The following is a 20,399-nucleotide window of genomic DNA, read 5'->3' on the forward strand; positions in this document are numbered from 1 at the left end:
TGGAGGGCTTTCCTGCAGGATGGGACCCTCGGGCTCGGGGGGTCTGGGGGCCACAGCCTGCCCAGCACAGGCAGGATGACCAAGGGGGGGATCTGTCCATCCCCCCCACTGCAGCCTCTGCCAAGGGGCACCCAGGGCGAACCATTCCTGCCCGTTTCCCTCTCCTGCCCCTCGGAGCCGGCTGCCCACGGGTGAAGCGAGGGTTGGGTGGGGGTCGGGACGGCCGAAACCCCGGCAGCGGGGCTCGGCTGGCGGCTCCCCGCGGCCTCAGGAGCGGCCGGGCCGCTCCGTCCCGGGGGTCTGGGGCCGGCCCTGGAGCCGAGCCGGGCACGGCCACGGGCACGGCGCGGGGCGGGCCGGGGCGGAGCGCGGCGGCACCGACCGAAATTGCTCGGCTCGGCACGGCAGGACACGGTACGGCACTGCACGGCTCGGCACGGCTCAGTTCGGTACGGCACTGCACGGCTCGGCACGGCGCTGCAGAACTCGGTACGGCTCGGTTCGGCTCGGTTCGGCACGGCACGGTTCGGCTCCGTTCGGCACCCCGGTGATACCGCGCGGGGCCCGGCTGTCCCGGGAGCGGCGGGGGCTGCGCCTTGCGGGGCCGGGGCGCCTCGGGGGTGTCCCGGGTGCGGGGGCGATGCCGTGCCGTGCCGTGCCGGGGCTGCCGTGCAGCGGGACCGGGGCGGGCAGCGCGGGTGTCCCACGGGAAGCGGAGCCCGGCGGGTTTTGGGGTGTACCGCACCCCAAAGCGTGCGAGCAGCGGGTTACACAGGGCTCCCCGTGTAACTCAGGGTTTCCATGAGGACCGGACATGCTGCAGCTCATGGAAGAGGGAGGATGGATGGAGGGATGTGGGACGGGAGGGCTGGCGGCGCTGGAAGGGATGACTTTTCTCCTTCCCGGCTGCTCTCAGAGGAGCCCGCAGCCGAGCCGGTCCCGTCTCCAGCAGGTCCAGGAAGGCTGGCTCCGTGCTCCAGGGTGCCTGGGACACCAGCCCCACAGCCCCCTGCCCGCCCTCTGCCCCTGGGGATGGCCGATGTTTGCGCATTCCTCCGAGGTCTTCCCCTCCTGCCGGCAGCCGGTTCCTCCCGGGGCTGCCGAGCCCGGGCAGCTCCGAGCAGAGCGGGCAGGGCTGTGCTGAGGGCCCTGCTGTGTCCTGCGGAGGCTGCCTGGGGCTGGGAGCTGCCAGGAGCTGTGCTGTGACCTGCCCTGGCTTAGGGGGTGACAGCAGGACATGGGGACAACAGGTAGCCCAAAGGGCTGACAACCTGGAGTTGTCAGAGGAGGGGAAAGGGGAAGGGCAGCCCCGGTCCCACAGAGTGTTTTGTCCCTGCTGGCACCCCGAGTGTCCGTGCTGCAGCAGGGTCCCTGTCCTTGCCTGGGATGGGGCACACAGTGGTGGCAGGGGTGGGCAGAGAAGGACAGTGAGCTCCCAGCCCTGCAGTTTTGGGAGTGACACCAGTCCTGCCAGGGAATCCAGATTCCTATGGTGACCCTGGGCTGCTTCCTGCTGCTTCTGCAACCAGTTTGTGGAACCATGTGCCCTTCCAGACCCTGGTGGTGCTTACCCCGGAGCTCTGACCCGTGTCAGATCCCCTCCTGAGCAGGGTGGGGGTGTTGGGGCTCCCCTGCTTGAAGCACGTTTGCTCCCGGCTCTCCAGGGCTGCCGGGAATTGGGAAAAGCGGAGAAGGCGGGATTGCGAAAGGGCTGAGTGTGAGGGGGCCCTGGGGAGAAGGGGAGGGATGGAGCCCTGGAGCCATGGGACTCACCAGACCTTCTCCTACTCCGACTGCTGGGGACGTGACCCCGTGCTCTCAGGGATGTCCTGGCATGGGACATCAACAGGGAGTGACTGTGTCACCCCTTAACCTCCTGAAGGAAGGATAAACAGAGCGAGCTTCCTCTCCCTTGTGCTGGCGGCTTTCCCAGGTCTCTTGTGCTGCTCTTCTCTGAGTCCTCCCAGTTGTCAGTGCCTGGGATGCTCCATGTCCCCCGTGGGTGTGTCCAAGGCTGCTGCTGAGCCAGCACGTCCCTCAAGAGCCTCGGTGGCCTGGCCATGCTGCTGTGGCTTGGGATGTCATCCCTGCACTGATCAAACACACGGACTTACCCAAGGACCTGCCTCACCAGGAGCTCTGTTGGCTGTTCCCTGGGGTTTTGGTGGGGCACACTGATGTCCTGCTGTACGCCCAGTGACTGCTGAAGGACACACATGATTTGGACAGTCCTGGGTCCCGGGGCACCCCCACCAGCACAGCTGACCCCTCTGGAAGGGACAGCCCCTGTGCAAGATGCAGGGCACTGATGGGGACAGTGCCTGGCTGTAAGTCACCTGTCAGGGTGACTCTGTCCGCTGATCCATCACCCACTGGGACAAGCAGAGCCAGTGGGCTGGCACGGGAGCAGTTGGAGCAGTGTCATGGCTCCTGCTGCCACGTGGGGCTGTCCCCTGTCCTGAAGGGTGCTCTCACCCACGCCAGCCTCAGCAGAGCAGGGCTGAGGCTGAGGACTGGAGGAGCCCCAGGATTTTGCCTCCTCAGTACTCTCAGACGCCCCACCACCAGTGCCAGCTGCGCTGCAGGCTGGGATGTGGCTCAGGGCCTCGTGCACACCCGGCTGGGACATTCCTGAGGTTTCCTGGGCAGTGGCAAGAACCTGGGCTGCTTCCCGGCTCCCACGCCCAGCGCTTGCTCCAGCCAGCCCGTCCTCCAGAGCCCTTTACCCTCACAGTGAAGTTCTGCTGAGCATCTGTGCCTGGGGCAGCACATCCACAGTGCCACAAGCACATCCAGAGGGCCACAAGCACATCCAGAGGGCCACAAGCCCTGGTCCAAGAGGAGATTGTCCCAGGCTGGAGCTGACAGCAGGACGGTTGGGATGCTGGGGTGGGCTGCCCATTCAGAGCAAAGCCTGTGAGCAGCAGAGCAGCAGGAGAGGAGCAAACACACAACTTGTGCCTCAGAGAACGGAAAAAGTGATGTGCACAATGAGAGCCCTGTTAGCCTGGCTGCCCAGGACATGGACACGGGCACGCAGCGTGTGCGGGGAGGGAGGTGGTGCAGGAACGGGCACGGAGCCGTGCTGTGCTGCAGGGAGCTCACATGGCAGCTCTCCTGGGCTGGCCCTGGAAAAGGCTTTGGCCCCACACAGCTCAGCTGGGAAGGTCACTGGGAAACTCTGAGGCGAGTGGCAGAGCTGAGGAAGCACAGTGGGATGAGAGATGCTGGAGCAGAGCTGAAGCAGGACCCAGGAGCAGGGATTACAGACCCTGGAGCTCACGCTGCTGAGGCTTGGAGGGGGATCAGTGATTCGCTGAGCAAAGCCCAAGCACTTTTCAGGTGCCATGTGTTCTGGTCCTCTGTTTTGTTTCTCAGTGCACAGATTTTAATTTTCCTTGTAGCCAAGGATGTAGGCTGCACCATGCTGATTTCCCAGGCTGTCCCTGTTCCCATCTCTGATTCCCCCATTTCTGTCTCTGCAGCCTGTACCAGGAAGGTACTTTTTCCTCCTCCTGGCACAGTTTTGCTTTGAAAAGCATGTGATCCTGACCAGAAAGCCCACGGAGTGGTCACTTCCCCACGTAACCACATTTTAGTTCCAGCAGGTGACCAGTTTTAATCCACTTAGCAGAAGGTGCACTGATTTTGTTGAGTGCCAATTCATCAAAAGGTGGTGCAAGATGAATCGAATGCCTTCCAGTCTCAGCCTGTTATATCAACACAGTTACTCCAATTAACAGGACCTGTGATCTCATAAAAGGCCATTCCCACTTCCTGCCACGGGCTATTTCTGCCAGACCGTGGAGATTGGCATTAATTGTGTCCTTTAGGGTTGTACTGACCCCGTTGTGAAAGTGCCCAGTTCCGCAGCAGAGCATCCTGCTCGCTCAGGAGCGCTGGGGAAGCTCCAATCCTTGTGCATTCCTAAGGAAACACAGCCCAAGTTAGCACTGAGGGGGCTCACATTTGTGTGTCAGGACAGCTCTGAGGATTTACAGCCCTTCATCTGGGCAGGACAATGTCCCCTCGTTGTCCCAGTGGAATAAGAAGTTTTGTTCCTGCTGTGGGATGGCAAACTCATCCCTTCTCTGCTTCCCAGGCAGTGTGGAGATGAGGATGGAGAATTCCCATTCCAAGCCCAGAAATCCCCTTTCCTGAGCCACTGGCAGGGCTGGGGTAGCCCTTTGCACCCTCCCTCCCTTCCTGCTGGCCGGGTAAAAGGTTCAGCAGAGCATTTCCCCTCTCTCTGCCCACAAACACACATCCTGCCGGGCTCTGGCAGTGCCAGAGGAGGCAGCTGAGGCACCAGGAGCCCAGAGCTGGCTCCCACCACCCCCAGCTGCCTGGGCCATGTCCCCAGCAGCTCTGTGGTGTCCCCTGTCCCCCAGCTGTGATAGAGGAGAGAGCCAGACCCACGCTGGTGTGGTTGCTCCGAGGGAGGTGATGTGCTTCACAGAATTACAGGGGCTGGAAAAGACCTCCAAGGTCATCGAGTCCAACCTGTGACCCATCCCCACCTTGTCAGCCAGACCAGGGCACTGAGTGCCACTTCCAGTCATTGCCACCCCTGTGCCTGCTGTGGAACTGGAGCAGCAGTGCTGGTCCTTGTTACTCCTCGCTCTTCCCGAGCATCTCTGCAGGCACCAGGCTCTTCCCGAGGCTCTCACTGCTCCTGGTGGCACCTCCAATGTCACATGTGCCCAAAGGGGCGGGCAGGCAGCAGGGCTGGGCCCTGTGGAGGCTTCTGTTGGTGTTTTGGGTGTGGCAAAGGGGCTGGCACTGGGCACCATCCTGGTTCATCCTTGCCTTGACCCAGGAGGCATTCTGCAGAGGCTGGAGCAGGTCCTCATCACCTGGAACAGTGAACCAAGCAGGAATGGGGCTGATTCCTTTGTGAAAACCTTGCCCCTGAGGCTGGTGGGGAGGTGGAGCAGCTGTGCCAGCCCCCAGCTCTGCGTGGGGTTTGAATTTGTTTCCCTTTCTCTGTGACACTGAGCTAAATACGGGAATTTTAAATCACCCCAGGAAAGCCAAAACTTGTTATTTTAATGTTTTCTAATGGCAAGCACAGTCTGTGTGAGTGCAGCAGACAGGATCTGTGCTTAGGGGGACTTGGAGACAGAAATATCCTGCTGGGGGGCTGCCCTGGGGGTGTTTTGGGGGAATGCTTTCCCATCCTGGAAGGGACTGGCAGTGGACAGCAAGGTGGGCATGGGCAAGCAAGGGTCGGAGCTTGTCAACACCCCCCGTGCAGAAATGCTGCTCCTGAGCTACAGGATCCATGGGAATAGCACACTGGGAAGGGAGGGCAGCTCACAGAGAAGGGTTTTCACTATTGTTTGCTGTGGGACTGGTACAGGAATACCACATCTCCCTCAGGTATTCGGGGAGCCACAAATATTGTCAGAGGAATGTGAATGCTCCGGCTGCCTCTCTCGTCATGGAAGGGAGGGCAGGAGCGTGGGCTGGAATCCCCTCAGCCAGCAGCCATTCCCTGCTCCTGCTGGATCGAGCTCCTGGCTGCTCCAGCTGGGCTTTCCCTGTGCCCTGAGCCTGTGCCAGCTCCCTCAGCTCTGGCAGCTCATCCCCTCCTTCCATTCACCTCTCCTGTGCCCATCTGCCCTCACTGCCCTTCAGATGTGACCAGCCAGCGCAGTGGGGGCTCAGTAAGGGCTGTTGGCAGAGGGGGACAGGGGACAGGGGCACTGGCCAGGTCCCTGACAGCCCCAAGGGCGCAGGAGCTGTGTGTTAGGGGCACTCTGGCCAGGCACATGGCTGTGCCCGTGCTGGGCAGGGGGTTTAACCAGCACAGAGCTGGGCAGGGGGGCTGGATGCGGGGTGCTGGATGGGGGTACTGGTGTTCCAGCACAACCCCGACCCTGTCTGCCCCTGCAGGGCCACGCTGCCATGGGAGGCTGCGGCACGCGGGCATGGCCGGAGCTGCTGGTGCTGCTGGGCAGCGCGTGGCTGTGGGTGGGCAGTGCCCAGCCCACCCCCCCGGGCCCCACGCAGCCCCCCGGGCCCCAGCTGAGGTTCCGCCTGGCCGGGTACCCCCGCAAGCACAACGAGGGCCGCGTGGAGGTCTTCTACAACGACGAGTGGGGCACCGTCTGCGACGACGACTTCACGCTGGGCAACGCGCACGTGCTGTGCCGGCACCTCGGCTTCGTGGGCGCCGCCGGCTGGGCCCACAGCGCCAAGTACGGCAAAGGAGTCGGTAAGAGAGGGGTGGTGGGCACAGCACCCCCCTGGCACAGCCCCCACACGGCTGCAAGGGGCGGGATGTGTGTTTGCGGAGCGCCCGGCAGTGGTTGTGTGCTCAGGTGTGTGCGTGGGGGAGCTCTCTGTGGGGTTGTGTGCTCAGGTGTGCACACATGGGAGCTTTCTGTGGGATTGTGTGCACTTATGGGAGCTTTCTGTGTGATTCTGTGCACTTACGGGAGCTTTCTGTGTGATTCTGTGCACTTATGGGAACATTCTGTGTGATTATGTGCTCAGTTGTGTGCGTGGGGGAGCTTTCTGTGTGATTCTGTGCACATATGTGAGCTTTCTCTGTGATTGTGTGCACACATGGGAGCTTTCTGTGGGATTGTGTGCACATATGTGAGCTTTCTGTGTGATTGTGTGCACACAGAGGAGCTTTCTGTGTGATTCTGTGCACTTATGGGAGCTTTCTGTGGGATTGTGTGCTCAGGTGTGCACACATGGGAGCTTTCTGTGTGATTGTGTGCACTTATGGGAACATTCTGTGTGATTATGTGCTCAGGTGTGCCCGTGGGGGAGCTTTCTGTGGTGTTGTGTGCTCAGGTGTGCACATACGTGAGCTTTCTGTGTGATTCTGTGCACTTATGGGAACATTCTGTGTGATTATGTACTCAGGTGTGCCCGTGGGGGAGCTTTCTGTGGGGTTGTGTGCTCAGGTGTGCACATACGTGAGCTTTCTGTGTGATTCTGTGCACTTATGGGAACATTCTGTGTGATTATGTACTCAGGTGTGCCCGTGGGGGAGCTTTCTGTGGGGTTGTGTGCTCAGGTGTGCACATACGTGAGCTTTCTGTGTGATTCTGTGCACTTACGGGAGCTTTCTGTGGGATTCTGTGCTCAGGTGTGCACGTGTGGGAGTTTTCTGTGCGATTGTGTGCTCAGTTGTTCACACGTGGGAGCTTTCTGTGGGATTCTGTGCTCAGGTGTGCACACGTGGGAGCTTTCTGATTCTCTGCACTTACGGGAGCTTTCTGTGGGATTCTGTGTGTGTGATTGTGTGCTCATGTGTGCACATATGTGAGCTTTCTGTGTGATTCTCTGCACTTACGGGAGCTTTCTGTGGGATTCTGTGCTCAGGTGTGCACACGTGGGAGCTTTCTGTGTGTCAGAGCAGCCCCTTGGGGAGCTGGAGGCCCCCCATCTGCAGACCCCCACCCAGAACTATTGTAAATTCAGGCGACCCTAACGAGGGGAGAGATGATGCATCTGACTCCATCTTATCAGAAGGATAATTTATTACTTTATTATACTATATTATATTAAAGAACACTATACTATACCATACTAAAGAATACAGAAAAGATGCTTACTCAATGCTAAAAAGATAATTATGAAAACTCGTGACTCTCTCCAGAGTCTGACCCAGCCTGGCCCTGATTGGCCAAAGTGTGAAAACAACTCACAGCAGAATCCAGTGAAACAATCACCTGTGGGTGAACAATCTCCAAACACATTCCCCATGAGCACAACACAGGAGAAGCAAATGAGATAAGAATTGTTTTCCTTTTCTCTGAGGACTCTCGCTGCCTTTCAGCTTCCCAGGAGAAAAACCCTGGGTGAAGAAATCACATTCAGGGAATGTGAATGCCACACAGATCTTTACTCCTGGCATTTCACTGGCCTCAGCTTTGTGCTGCAGCTCCTGCTGTAACCTGTGTGATCCCCATGCCCTGTGGGCACTTTCCCTGCTCCCAGGGGATGCTTGGCTCCCCCTCACCCCCGGGCTGTGTCTGGCAGGGCGGATCTGGCTGGACAATGTGAACTGTGCTGGAAACGAGAAGGACATCAGGGACTGCAAACACCGGGGCTGGGGGAACAGCGACTGCAGCCACGAGGAGGATGCAGGTGTGGTCTGCAAGGATGAACGCATTCCAGGCTTCAAGGACTCCAACGTCATCGAGGTGAGGAGGCTGCTGGCCACAGCGGGCAGCTGGTGACATCCAGGATGCCACAGAGCACCCTGGGTGTGGGGCGGTCTGGGACTTGCCCTGGGGGTGCAGGAAGCACTGGCTTTCCTGGTTGTGCTCCCTGGAGATGCACCTGGGGACCCAAGGGGACAAGAGGCACTGAGCTGTCTGCATGAGGTTCAATCCTTGGCTGCCCAGGGCCATCAGATGTGGCCAGCAGGAATGCAGGACTGGCTCTGGCTGTCCCTGTGCCCCGCCTGTGACCGGGGACCCTTTTCCTTCATCCTTGGAGACTCCCTGGGAGCGGGCTGGCAGGAGGAGGGGCGGTGGGATGGGAGGTGAGCTGGGGCTGACCTGATGCCCGCAGACCGAGCAGAGCCACATGGAGGAGGTGCGGCTGCGGCCGGTGGTGCACGGGGGGCGGCGGCAGCAGCTGCCGGTGACAGAGGGCATCGTGGAGGTGCGCTACAAGGACAGCTGGGCACAGATCTGCGACCAGGGCTGGGACAGCCACAACAGCCGCGTCGTCTGCGGCATGATGGGCTTCCCGGCAGAGAAGAAAGTCAACAGGAACTTCTACAGGTGAGTGTGGCCGGCAGGGAGCCCGCAGGGGTGGGGCGTCCAAGCAGGGCTGGGGTGGTGCCAGGGGGACAGCAGAGGCTGTGCTGTTGGGTGTTGTGGCTCCTAAAATCTCTCCCACCCTGCTGCTCACCAGTCCAAGCCCCAGCTGGCCGTCTGGACACTTGCTAACCGAGCTGGGGGGGTGGGGGGTAGTTGGGAGGCTGTGTCCCCCTGCCACACACACTGCAGCAAGGCTGCTCCAAGGGGAGCACCTTTGCTCCCTGGCAGTGCTGTCCCCAGCCTCAGGGGACGTTTGCAGCCATCAGGGGATGCTGCAGCCACACCGTGGGCTGAGTGAGGGGCATGGACACGCCGTGCCTGGCACTGGGTGTGCCCTGAGCAGGCAGATCTGGTGTTGCTCCACAGGCGGCTGAGGCGAGCAGCCAGGACGAGGGGCCACAGCCCGAGGCTGGGCAGCAGGTAAGGGGCCAGGGCCCCATCTGCTGAGCCGTGGCAGAGCTGGGCTGTCCAGCCCCACCAGCTGGCAGAATGGATCTGGGCACAAATAGATCCAGACAGAGCAGACTGAAGGCTTGGGCTGCGCTGGCCCAGTAGGACAAACCCCACCCCAGGGGACCTGCCTGTGCATGCTGGGGTCCCCCATTCCCCACGAGAGACGATCTCTCTCCCAGGCTGGTCGTGCTCCAGGCAGAGCAGCCCTGTCCTGCACAGCAGGCAGGAGTCCTGGCACCCTGGAGGGCAGCAGGAGGCCTCGGAGCAGAGCTGTCTCTCCTGGTGGATGGGGAGGAAGGACTGTGGAAATGGGCTGCTTTCTGCAGAAAGCAGCACTGGGGATGCTGGAAAGGCTGTGCACCCCTCCATTCCCTGCAGGATGGGCTGGCATGGGCACCAGAGTCCGTGCTCAGCAGTGCTGATGGGCACAGTGTGGCAGATGAGTGCCACATCTGCTTGGGGTCTGCCCACTCATCCTCTGCCTACTCATTCTTGCTGCCTTTCTGCCAGGCCCAGGGGATGGTCTGGCTGCCTTTTCCCTCCATCCCTGAATCCTGCTGCTGGATCTCGTGGTGGATACAGTGAGCCAGAGCCCATCCTCTCTGGGCTGGGGTGTGGCACCTCTTTCCTGAGCCTGCTGCCATGATGTTCTACCCCCAGCATGGGGCCATGCCCCAGTCCCAGCTGGTGCTGAATGAGCTCTACACCCACTGTGAGCTCTTCATTGTGACACTCCCAGGTCTGTGTCCCCTGCAGCCATCCTTGCCAGCTCCTGCAGCTGGTGATGGGAATTCAGGCAGGGTCATCCCATGGGTTTCCTCAACTCCCTCCTGAAGGTCCTGGTTGCTCCAGTTTCCTGGCTGGTTTGGTGCTGAGTGCCCCTTTCCCAGTGAGCAGGTCCTTCCCCTGCAGCACTGGGGGAAATGGTTTGTGTCTCCATGAGGCTGCAGTCCTGTCCCTGTGCCCCGAGCAGGAATGGCTCCTGAGAGCCACACTGTTTTGTAGGGGCTGATCAGTTTGGGGCTGCACAGCCACGGTCATACGAAGGCACAGGCTAATCCAGGCTGGAAGGGACCTCTGGGAGTCCTGGTCCAACGGATACAGTGAGCCAGAGCCCATCCTCTCTGGGCTGGGGTGTGGCACCTCTTTCCTGAGCCTGCTGCCATGATGTTCTACCCCCAGCATGGGGCCATGCCCCAGTCCCAGCTGGTGCTGAATGAGCTCTACACCCACTGTGAGCTCTTCATTGTGACACTCCCAGGTCTGTGTCCCCTGCAGCCATCCTTGCCAGCTCCTGCAGCTGGTGATGGGAATTCAGGCAGGGTCATCCCATGGGTTTCCTCAACTCCTTCTGAAGGTCCTGGTTGCTCCTGGCTGGTTTGGTGCTGAGTGCCCCTTTCCCAGTGAGCAGGTCCTTCCCCTGCAGCACTGGGGGAAATGGTTTGTGTCTCCATGAGGCTGCAGTCCTGTCCCTGTGCCCCGAGCAGGAATGGCTCCTGAGAGCCACACTGTTTTGTAGGGGCTGATCAGTTTGGGGCTGCACAGCCACGGTCATACGAAGGCACAGGCTAATCCAGGCTGGAAGGGACCTCTGGGAGTCCTGGTCCAACTCCCTGGGTGGAGCAGAGCCAGCTGTGGGTTAAGCCCAGGACTTCATCCAGCTGGCTTTTGAAACCTTCCAAGGATGGAAATTCTGCAGCCCTGCGGTCTCTGCTCCAGTGTGGAACAGCCCTCATGGGCAAAAGGTTTTCCTTACCCTGAGCCTGAACATTTTGTTGTCAGTCATGCCTCTTTCCTCTGCTGCTCTTTCCTCCCTGCTGGAAGAGCCAGGATCCTCACAGCTCCCACCTCAGCCCTGGCTGGAACAGTCCCACACCCCCCCATCTCCTCCCACACCGCTGTCTTGCTGTTCTCCCTGGGGCTCACACCACATATGTGACATCTTCTTGTCCTGGGAGACCCAATCCAAGTACAGGATCCAGATGTGGTTTCCTGAGAGTGAGTGGGCACTGATGCCCTCTGTCTGTCTGAATCCCAGCCCTGTGCTGTGTCCTGGGGCTCGCTGGGCTGTGCAGGCTGACACCAACCTGTGCTGGCCTGCAGGGACAGTGGTCAGGCTTGGTTCTGCCTGGTCCCTGGGGCTGTCAGTCCCCTGCCCTCCTTTGGGCCACTCTGCTCTTCACTCCTTGTGGTCTCTGGGGTTTTGGCTCTGCTCAGCATCTTCCTCCCTGAGGGAAACAAGCATTTGAGGATGTTGGGATTGCACCTACACCTTGTGTGTGCTGGGCCCCTCATGGCTCAGCCTGTGCCAGGGCTGTTTCCCTCGCTGGCAGCAGGTCCTTGCCAGCCTGCAGCAAGTCCCACCGTGCCCCATGGCCCCAAGGCAAGCTCCCTGGGGCTGCCTGTGCTGCTTGCTTGGTGCTGCTTGCGGGGTGTCCTGCACCTTGGGGACACGGCACAGTGGTGGCATGGTATCTGGATGAGGACACAGCCACAGCCACACCTGACTGATCAAATGGTGGCTGCTGGTGTTTGATCTTTTGCTGTGTGACAAGGCAGAGCAGGATGTGGCTGCATCCAGCAGTTTCCTGGTGGGATGCATGCTGGAAACTGCATCATTGCTGAGGAGTGTGGCACACTGCTGGCAGCAGATGATGCTGTTGCACCCCTGTGTGACACAAAGGGGATGCACATGACTTTTCCTGGGGGCCAAGGTGCCCAGTTCAGCCTCCAGTGAATCCAGGGCAGGCTGTGCTCCCTGTGTCACTGCTGAGGGCAGAGGTGACAGCCTGACATCCCAGGCTTTGTGATGGTTGTTTTCTATTTTCCAGGCTGGCCTCCAAATCTCAGCCTAAACAAAAGCGCAGGGAGGACGTAGGGCCCAAGAAGAGGTAAATGGCTCAGTGGAGAGCCAGAGACAGGAGCCCAGTGCAGTCCCACCAGAGCTGTGCGTGTCCCCACGTGCGTCCCTGTCCTGCTGGGGGTGTGGGACAGGCAGCTGGCAAGGGGTGGGTGCCTGGCAGACATCACCCTGGGGACAGGGCAAGGGGCACAGCCAGCGCATGCACTGCAGGCAGGGTTGCTGGTGACACCTCCACTGCCACTGGCCGTGGCTCAGGGCTCCTCTCCCCTCACAGGCTCTTCACAGAGCGGCAGCAGCTCAACTACCGCCTGCACTCGGTGTCCTGCACGGGGACAGAGGTGCACCTGTCCATGTGCTCCTTCGAGTTCTACCGGGGCAACTCCTCGGCAGCCTGTGGCTCCGGCATGCCCGCCGTGGTCAGCTGCGTGCCCGGGCCCCTCTTCAACACTGGCGGTGCCCACAAGAAGAAACAGCGCCAGCAGCAGCAGCAGCAGGGCCAGGTGAGCCCCACAGGGAAGGGGACGAGCCCTGTGGTGACCCACAGCTGGACAGTGCCACGCTCTGTCCCCTGGGCTCTGCAGGTGTGTGGGTTGCTGGGTGACCAGCTCCAGTGTCTTGGTTTGGAAAGACAGGTGCCTGTTAAGGAAGGCAGGAGCCTCCCTGAGATGGAAAATGTAACCCCCCTCCTTCTGAATTGCTGTAAATTTGAAATTAAGGGGGCTCTCAGGCAACAAATATAGGGCAGGAAATAACAGTTCTGTAGAAAATAAAAGGATAAAATAAACAATGCAGTAAACTAAAACAACACTGACAGAGTCAGAACACAGCCTGACACCCTGTGGGTCAGGGTGGTGGCAGCAGTCCAGTTGGAATTGTAGCTGCAGCTCTCCTGGAGTGTCAGGTGTGGTTCTGTTGGAGCAGGGATCCTGTAGGAAAGGGTTTAGTGTTCTTCTGAAGATCCAGTGGAAGAGACAGCTGGTGTTCCTCTGGGAAATCCAGTGGAGAAGCTGTGTGGTATTTCCAGAATCACCAGATTATGTCCAGGGAGGAATTCTTGTCTCCTCCCTCTGGAGCATCTCCCAATGGATGCTGTAGCTCTTATCAGCCATGCAGTGACATTCCATAGCCTGTCATCAGCAGATGTCCCCCCCTCCGAGGGAGGAGTGGGTGTGGAAGAGACAAGGAAAACTGCCCACTTGGCAAAAGACATCTGCCACAGAGATGGCAAATAGAATACCTCTTGCCTTCCAACCTGGAACACCCAGAGCAGGAGGTGGGGACGGCGTCCTGCCCCTGCACATCCCAGCAGTCGCGGCCAGCGCTGTGTTGTGCCATCCCACACTGTCCCACGCTGTCCCTGCTCCCGCAGCCCCGGATCCGGCTGAAGGGCGGCGCCAGGGTCGGCGAGGGCCGCGTTGAGGTGCTCAGGAGCAGCGAGTGGGGCACCATCTGTGACGACCGCTGGAACCTGCAGTCGGCCAGCGTCGTGTGCCGCGAGCTGGGCTTCGGCAGCGCCAAGGAGGCCCTCACCGGGGCGCGCATGGGGCAAGGTGAGGCTGTCATCCTGTTGCCATTTGAAGCCTTTCACTGCGTTTGCCTTCCATGAAATACATTTTTGGCGAGGAAGTAAATGTAGGTGAGGAAGTAGCAAGGCAGACCTCGTTACTGTTCGAAGTGTGTTTTGATGAGGATTTTTTTTTAAATGCATACCCATGGCAACTTGGACGGAACAAGGGTCTCGTTACTGTTCAAAGTGTGTCTGGATGAGGATTTTTTTTAAATGCATACCCATGGCAACTTGGACGGAACAAGGGTATAAAATTCAAATACAATGGTTATGAACCATTGAAACCTGAGAAACAGGCAGAGAATATCTGAAAAATGTGATCCATGTTTCTGCATTCCTTCTGCTTTGTGAATAGTGACTTAAATATTGTATTGCCAGGGCAGAGGCACCATATTTATTACAGCAGGGGGTTCTTGGGGTCTCTCCGACCCCAGCTGCCGTAGGTGTCTGGATTGCAAAGCCTTGCTAAGCTCCACTTGTCCAGGTCCCTCAGGCAGGCTCCCAGCTGCAGGCAATCTTAGCAAGCAGCTCAGCTCTTAAGAGAGATCAGCTCTTTGGTGAATTCAGCTCCTAGTGATTTCAGCTCTTTGGTTGCTAAGTGCCTTGGCAGACACAGGAGAGAGAGAGGGGAGTTGTTTGTGGTTCCATTGTATTTGCAGGGACCCTCATGGCAGGGAGGAACGGTGAGTCTGACTCCATGTTCTCACAAGGCTAATGTATTACTTTATGATACTACATTATATTAAATAATACTAAACTAAACTATACTAAAGAGTAGAGAGAGGATACTTCCAGAGGGCTAAAAAGATAATAATGAAAATTCGTGACTCTCTCCAGAGTCTGACACAGCTTGGCACTAATTGGCCAAAAAGTGAAAACAACTCACAGCAGAATCCAGTGAAACAATCTCCAAACACATTCCCCATGAGCACAACACAGGAGAAGCAAATGAGATAAGAATTGTTTTCCTTTTTCTCTGAGGCTTCTCAGCTTCCCAGGAGAAAAATCCTGGGTGAAGGGAATTTTCAAAGAATGTGAATGTGACACGGTTCCACAGAGGTGTCTTTATTAGCAGCTTCTGTGAAGGGTGACAGTGACAGCTCTTCTGAACAGCACAGAAATGGGGGTTTATATAGGGTATGGGGGTTTTGGGAAACAGTCCAATAGTAAGGGTCGAGGTGAGAGTGACCTGTCATCTTACAGAGCGATAACAAAGGTCTGAAGGTGGAAGAGTGGCTTCTTTTGGTCCAGTCATCACGACTAGGCATTTCTTATCTTAGGCAGCTGACCTCCAAGGAGGCCTTGCAGGCCCTGTGGCTGCTGCAGCGCCGGGCATCCCCTCCTGGAGCTGTGGATGAGGCACTTACCCAGGCTTTGCTTGGCTGGGCTGTCCTGTGAGCACTGGGATGCATGTGGAGCATCCCAATGGGACCACTCAACCACACAGCCCCCGGCAGCAGCTGTGGAGGCTGGAGTATCCAGCTCCCTCAGACCCGCCAAAAAGAGAGGGCAGTGTTGGGAACAGGGTGGCCCTGAGCATCCCTGTGTCACAGGGCCCTGATTTCTGCTGTCCTCCGGCAGGGACGGGCCCCATCCACCTGAACGAGGTGCAGTGCCGGGGCACCGAGAAGTCCCTGTGGAGCTGCCCCTACAGGAACATCACACAGGAGGACTGCAAGCACACGGAGGACGCGGCTGTTCGCTGCAACGTCCCCTACATGGGCTACGAGAACCTGGTGCGCACCACGGGGGGCTGCTGGCTCCGAGGGGCTCCAGCAGTGGGAGCTCAGAGTGGGGTGCTGGGAAAGGCCCGCAGGATCCATGGGAGCCTCGTCTCTCCTCTGCACCCCACACGTTTTCCCCTGTCCTGGGAGCTCAGGGATTTTGTGGGTGGGAGCTCCTGTGAGGGGAGGTGTGGGGCAGCTGCTCCCTGCTGCTTTTCCTGCTGCCAGCCTGTGCCCGCTCCCCAGCAGAAACATCAGAAAAAAAATCACTGTGGGACAACCAAGAGAGATTTTTTTCTTTTTAACCTGTGATGAAACAAGCAAATGGAGCCACTTGTTCCTGTTTGCCCAACCCATCGTTTCATCCACTTTGAGCTTCTTTAATGATCTTTAACTCTCTCACACCTGTCATTTCTGAAATGGCGCCATTTCAAAATGAACTGTTTTCCCTGCGCTGGTGAGACAATTCCCAAACTCACAAGCGATTTGTTGTCTCCAAATCCACCAGTTTTGGCAAGTTCCCTGCCAGCTAAAACTGTGCTTGGCTCTGCTCAGTTGCTGGCTGCCCCATCCCCATGTGCAGGCACTGCAGCACAGCCCCGGCACTGCTGGGACAGGGGCTGGGGACAGTCCTGCGGCGCAGGGGGAGCATCACCTGTGACGGTGTTGACGCTGCCACTGCCTTTCTCTGCAGATTCGGCTGAGCGGGGGCCGGAGCCGCTTCGAGGGGCGGGTCGAGGTGGCGGTGGGGGCTGGCGACGGGGACCAGCCCCGCTGGGGTCTGGTCTGCGGCGAAGGCTGGGGTACGCTCGAGGCGATGGTGGCCTGTCGCCAGCTGGGTCTGGGATTCGCTAACCACGGCTTACAAGTAGGTGCCAGCACCGGCTTGGCCAGGGCGGCAGCAGCCAGCACCACTTGCTCACGGGGCTGGGGACGGGGATGGATGGGGATGGCGGTGGGACAGGAGGTGGCACGGCGTGGGGTGCGCGCTCACGGCCCCAGGGCTTCCCCGCAGATCCGCCTGGCCGGCGGGAGGACAGAGTTTGAGGGCCGCGTGGAGGTGAAGCGAGGCAGTAAGTGGGGAACGGTCTGCAGCGATGGCTGGACCACCAAGGAGGCCATGGTGGCCTGTCGTCAGCTCGGCCTGGGCTACTCCCTGCATGCTGTGACGGTAGGTGCCAGCGAGGAGGGCCCCGGTGATGCCCTGGTGAGCACAGGCACCGGCCAGCGCTTCCCAAATGACCGTGGGGCTGCATGGGGACAGATGGGGACAGAGGGACCTGGACCCTGTGGGTAGCTAGGGCCCTGGGCTGTGGTGGGGGGCTTGGCTGCAGCCTGGGTATAAGTGATCCTGGGCAATCCGGCCGCCAGCCCTGCCACCCACCCTGCCTCACCCCCTCGCCAGGAGACGTGGTACTGGGACGCCAGCAACGTGACAGAGATGGTCATGAGCGGGGTGAAGTGCGCCGGCCACGAGATGTCCCTGAGCCACTGCCAGCACCACGGCGCCAGCCTGAGCTGCAGGAACACGGGCACGCGCTTCGCTGCGGGCGTCATCTGCTCCGAGAGTGAGCGGCCATGGGGGCTGCAGGGGGCCTGTCTGTGGTGGGGGTTCTGCAGAGAGGGGGCTGTGGGGAGTGGGCTCTGCAGGGATGGACTCTAAGCACTGGGGTCTGTGGGTGGTGTGGTTTGTGGGTAGTGGGGTCTGCAGGAATGGTCTGTGGGCAGTAGGGTCTGCAGGCAGTGGGGTCTGCAGGAATGGACTCTGAGCACTGGGGTCCGTGGGCAGTGGGGTCTGAAGGCAGGGACTCTGAGCACTGGGGTCCGTGGGCAGTGGGCTCTGCAGGAATGGACTCTGAGCACTGGGGTCTGTGGGCAGTGGGCTCTGCAGGAATGGACTCTGAGCACTGGGGTCTGTGGGCAGTGGGCTCTGCAGGGATGGACTCTGAGCACTGGGGTCTGTGGGCACTGGGGTCTGCAGGCAGTGGGCTCTGTAAACAACAGTGTTATGGGGCCAGGGGCTGTGCTCAGTGGGGTTTGCAGATGGAGGTCAGGGTCAGCCAACACCCAGCAAATGCGGAGGGCACATGTCCCCCCGTGGCTGGCTCAGCCCTGCCAGCAGTGGGCACTGCCCCCTCCCCTCCCCTCGCCCCATCCCTGCCGAGTGCCGAGGGCAGGGCCCGTCCCTGAGCAGCCGCCTGTCCCCAGCCGCCTCCGACCTGCTGCTGCACGCGCCGCTGGTGCAGGAGACGGCGTACATCGAGGACCGGCCGCTGCACATGCTGTACTGCGCCGCCGAGGAAAACTGCCTGGCCAGCTCGGCCCGCCTGGCCAACTGGCCCTACGGCCACCGCCGCCTGCTCCGCTTCTCCTCCCAGATCCACAACCGCGGCCGCGCCGACTTCCGCCCCAAGGCCGGCCGCCACTCCTGGGTCTGGCACGAGTGCCACCGGTGCGTGTGGGCAGATGGGGCTGGGGGTCAGGGAGGGGAGAGGGTGAGGAGGGTGCTGGGCAGAGGACACTGTGCAAGTGTGACACTGAGAGGGTGATGCTGGATGAGGGTGACACTGGGTGAGGGTGACGCTGGATAGCCCCAATCTGCTGCCCAGGGTCCAATGTTGCCAGGTTTGGCTTAGGGCTGATCCTGGATGAGCAGTTGGGGCTGGGGTCTCCAGGAGGGCAGGGACAAGACTGCAGGCTGTGCCCTGCAGCTGAGCCCTGTGCTTGCATGGGCAGGACACAGCTTTGCCCAACTCACAGTGCTGCCACCTCAGAGCAGGGGCTGAGGGGACATTCCTGGCAGCGAGGGGCTGGGCAGGTGGCAGGGGGCTGATGCAGGGCAGTCTGCAGCAGGCACTGGCTCCCTCCCACAGGCACTACCACAGCATGGACATCTTCACCCACTACGACATCCTGACCCCCAATGGCACCAAGGTGGCCGAGGGACACAAGGCCAGCTTCTGCCTGGAGGACACTGAGTGCGAGGAAGGTGGGCGACGTAGGGCCCTGCAGCACCGTCCCTGCCCGTGTCCCCATCGTGGGGCCAGGCTGGGGGGCTCAGCAGGGGCCAGCTGTGTCTCCTCCTGCCTGCAGACGTGGCCAAGAGGTACGAGTGTGCCAACTTTGGGGAGCAGGGCATCACTGTGGGCTGCTGGGACCTGTACCGGCACGACATCGACTGCCAGTGGATCGACATCACCGACGTCAAGCCAGGCAACTACATCCTACAGGTGCTGCACCTCAGTGGGAGACCATCCCTGTCTCCCACTGGAGCTCAGTGGGTGTGCTGGCATGGGACAGTGCCTGTCCTTGTGCCCACAGACGTGCAGGGCTGCTCAGACACACTGTCACATGGGTTTTCCAACTCTGAGCAGCACTGCTCATGGGCACATGGTGCTCAGGGACAGGACCACCCCACCACATCAGCAGCCACTGGCTCCTTGGAGCTCTCCGGCACACCCACCACAGCTGGGGAGACACATCCTGTGGGGCTGGGGCAGGGGTCTCACTGTCGGTGCCCCACAGGTCGTGATCAACCCCAACTTCGAGGTGGCAGAAAGTGACTTCACCAACAATGCCATGAAGTGCAACTGCAAGTACGACGGGCACCGCATCTGGGTGCACAGCTGCCACATCGGTAACAGCCCGGGCACGGCACAGGGGGAGGGTGGAGGGCAGTGACAGGCCTGCAGGAAGCCATGAGGATGAGGATGGGCTGGCATGGTGCTGCTGGGGGCTGGCATGGTGCTGCAGTGGAAGGTGCTGGCAGGGCAGGGGATGCACTGCAGCAGAGCTGACAGCCCCTGCCCTCTGCCCGCAGGAGATGCGCTCAGCGAGGAGGCCAACAAGCGGTTTGAGCAGTACCCAGGTCAGCTCAACAACCAGATTTCATAGGGCCCCGGGCCTGGGGAGACAGGCATCTCCCTCCCTCACCCCGTACTGGTGGGAGGAAGCCGCTGGAAGACCGGCAGGGAGGCCTGATGCCCAGTGCTGCTGCCACTGTGTCCTGCCGGGGACTGCCCAGGACTCGCCACCTCGGGGGGGCTGGTGCTGGAGGCACTGACCCCTGCACCTCCCAGCCTGGGGCTGTCACCCCAACCACTGGCCAGAAGAGCGTGCCCACATCCCCTGGGCTGCGGCACACGGGTACAGTCCGGGAGGTCCTGCACCCCCCATCCCTCCCATCCCAGCTGCACCCCAACTTCCCACTGCCCCCTTCAGCCCTGGTTCCTCTCACCCCACAGCTCGCCCCCTCAGCTGGCCCCAGGGCCCACCACCCACACAGGAGCTCCTGGTCCCCCCAGGATGGTGCAGGTGTCTCTGCCCACAGCGCTGCCCAGGGGTGGCTCCTACCCCGTCTCTCAGTTGTAATTTTATTTCCTCTATAAAGTTATAAGTTCTATTTCCCAATGGTTGCTGGCACGTCTCTGGGCTGGGATGAGGAGCCTGGCAGGTGGCACGGTTCATTCTGCAGGGCTGGTAGCCACACTGGCACAGTGTGGGAGCATTCCCTGGCCCCTGCCATGCCTCATCCACACAGCCCTGGCCCCCCAGCAGCCCCCAGCACCGTCCTCAGCCAGGGCTGCTCCTCTGGGGGAAACCCAGCTGGATGAGAGGAAGGGACCAGCAGCAGCCCCACAGCATCCTGTGGGGAGGAACTGAGGAGCAGGGATGTGCGAAAGAAGAGCTGGTTCTCCCTCACCAGATCCAGGGTGAATGTTACGGAGCAGAAATCCTGTCCTGGGGCTGTGACCCTTGAGGATTGGTGTCCACAGGACCCGTGACCCACAAGAACCGAGGTGTCACAGCAGAGCGGGGCTGCCTCGACTCGTGTGGGAGCACAGCCCGGCCGGGCCTGCAGCCGAGACACTGGGCAGGAGCACTCGGATGTGACACAGGGGCTGAGGGAAATCCAGCCCAGCTCTCACCCCTCAGCTGCGTGCTCTGACCCCACCAGCCCTTCCCCACTGCAGGGAGCCCGGGCTCTGCCCTCAGCC

General features: G+C 60.2%; 1 protein-coding gene across 7 annotated transcripts; it reads left to right on the forward strand.

Moving 5' to 3' along the window:
• The first annotated feature begins 358 nt into the window (after window positions 1-358).
• LOXL3 (lysyl oxidase like 3) lies at window positions 359-19,801 on the forward strand. Of its 7 annotated transcripts, none has more exons than XM_041403078.1 (16): window positions 359-489; window positions 5,899-6,220; window positions 8,005-8,168; window positions 8,542-8,756; window positions 12,080-12,139; window positions 12,386-12,611; window positions 13,481-13,661; window positions 15,260-15,414; window positions 16,097-16,270; window positions 16,418-16,573; window positions 16,808-16,970; window positions 17,611-17,854; window positions 18,276-18,391; window positions 18,496-18,632; window positions 18,928-19,039; window positions 19,223-19,801. In XM_041403078.1, exons 2-16 carry the CDS (start codon window positions 5,911-5,913, stop codon window positions 19,294-19,296), a joined length of 2,487 nt encoding a protein of 828 aa, XP_041259012.1. In that variant the 5' UTR covers window positions 359-489; window positions 5,899-5,910; the 3' UTR covers window positions 19,297-19,801. The 7 variants fall into 7 exon arrangements, with proteins under 7 accessions (XP_041259012.1, XP_041259011.1, XP_041259016.1 ...); XM_041403077.1 differs by having other exon boundaries at window positions 366-449; XM_041403079.1 differs by having other exon boundaries at window positions 374-414.
• Window positions 19,802-20,399: the final 598 nt, after the last annotated feature.

Source organism: Onychostruthus taczanowskii, unplaced genomic scaffold, assembly GCF_017590055.1.
Source record: "Onychostruthus taczanowskii isolate IOZ18803 unplaced genomic scaffold, ASM1759005v1 scaffold2, whole genome shotgun sequence".
Classification (NCBI taxonomy): domain Eukaryota; kingdom Metazoa; phylum Chordata; class Aves; order Passeriformes; family Passeridae; genus Onychostruthus; species Onychostruthus taczanowskii.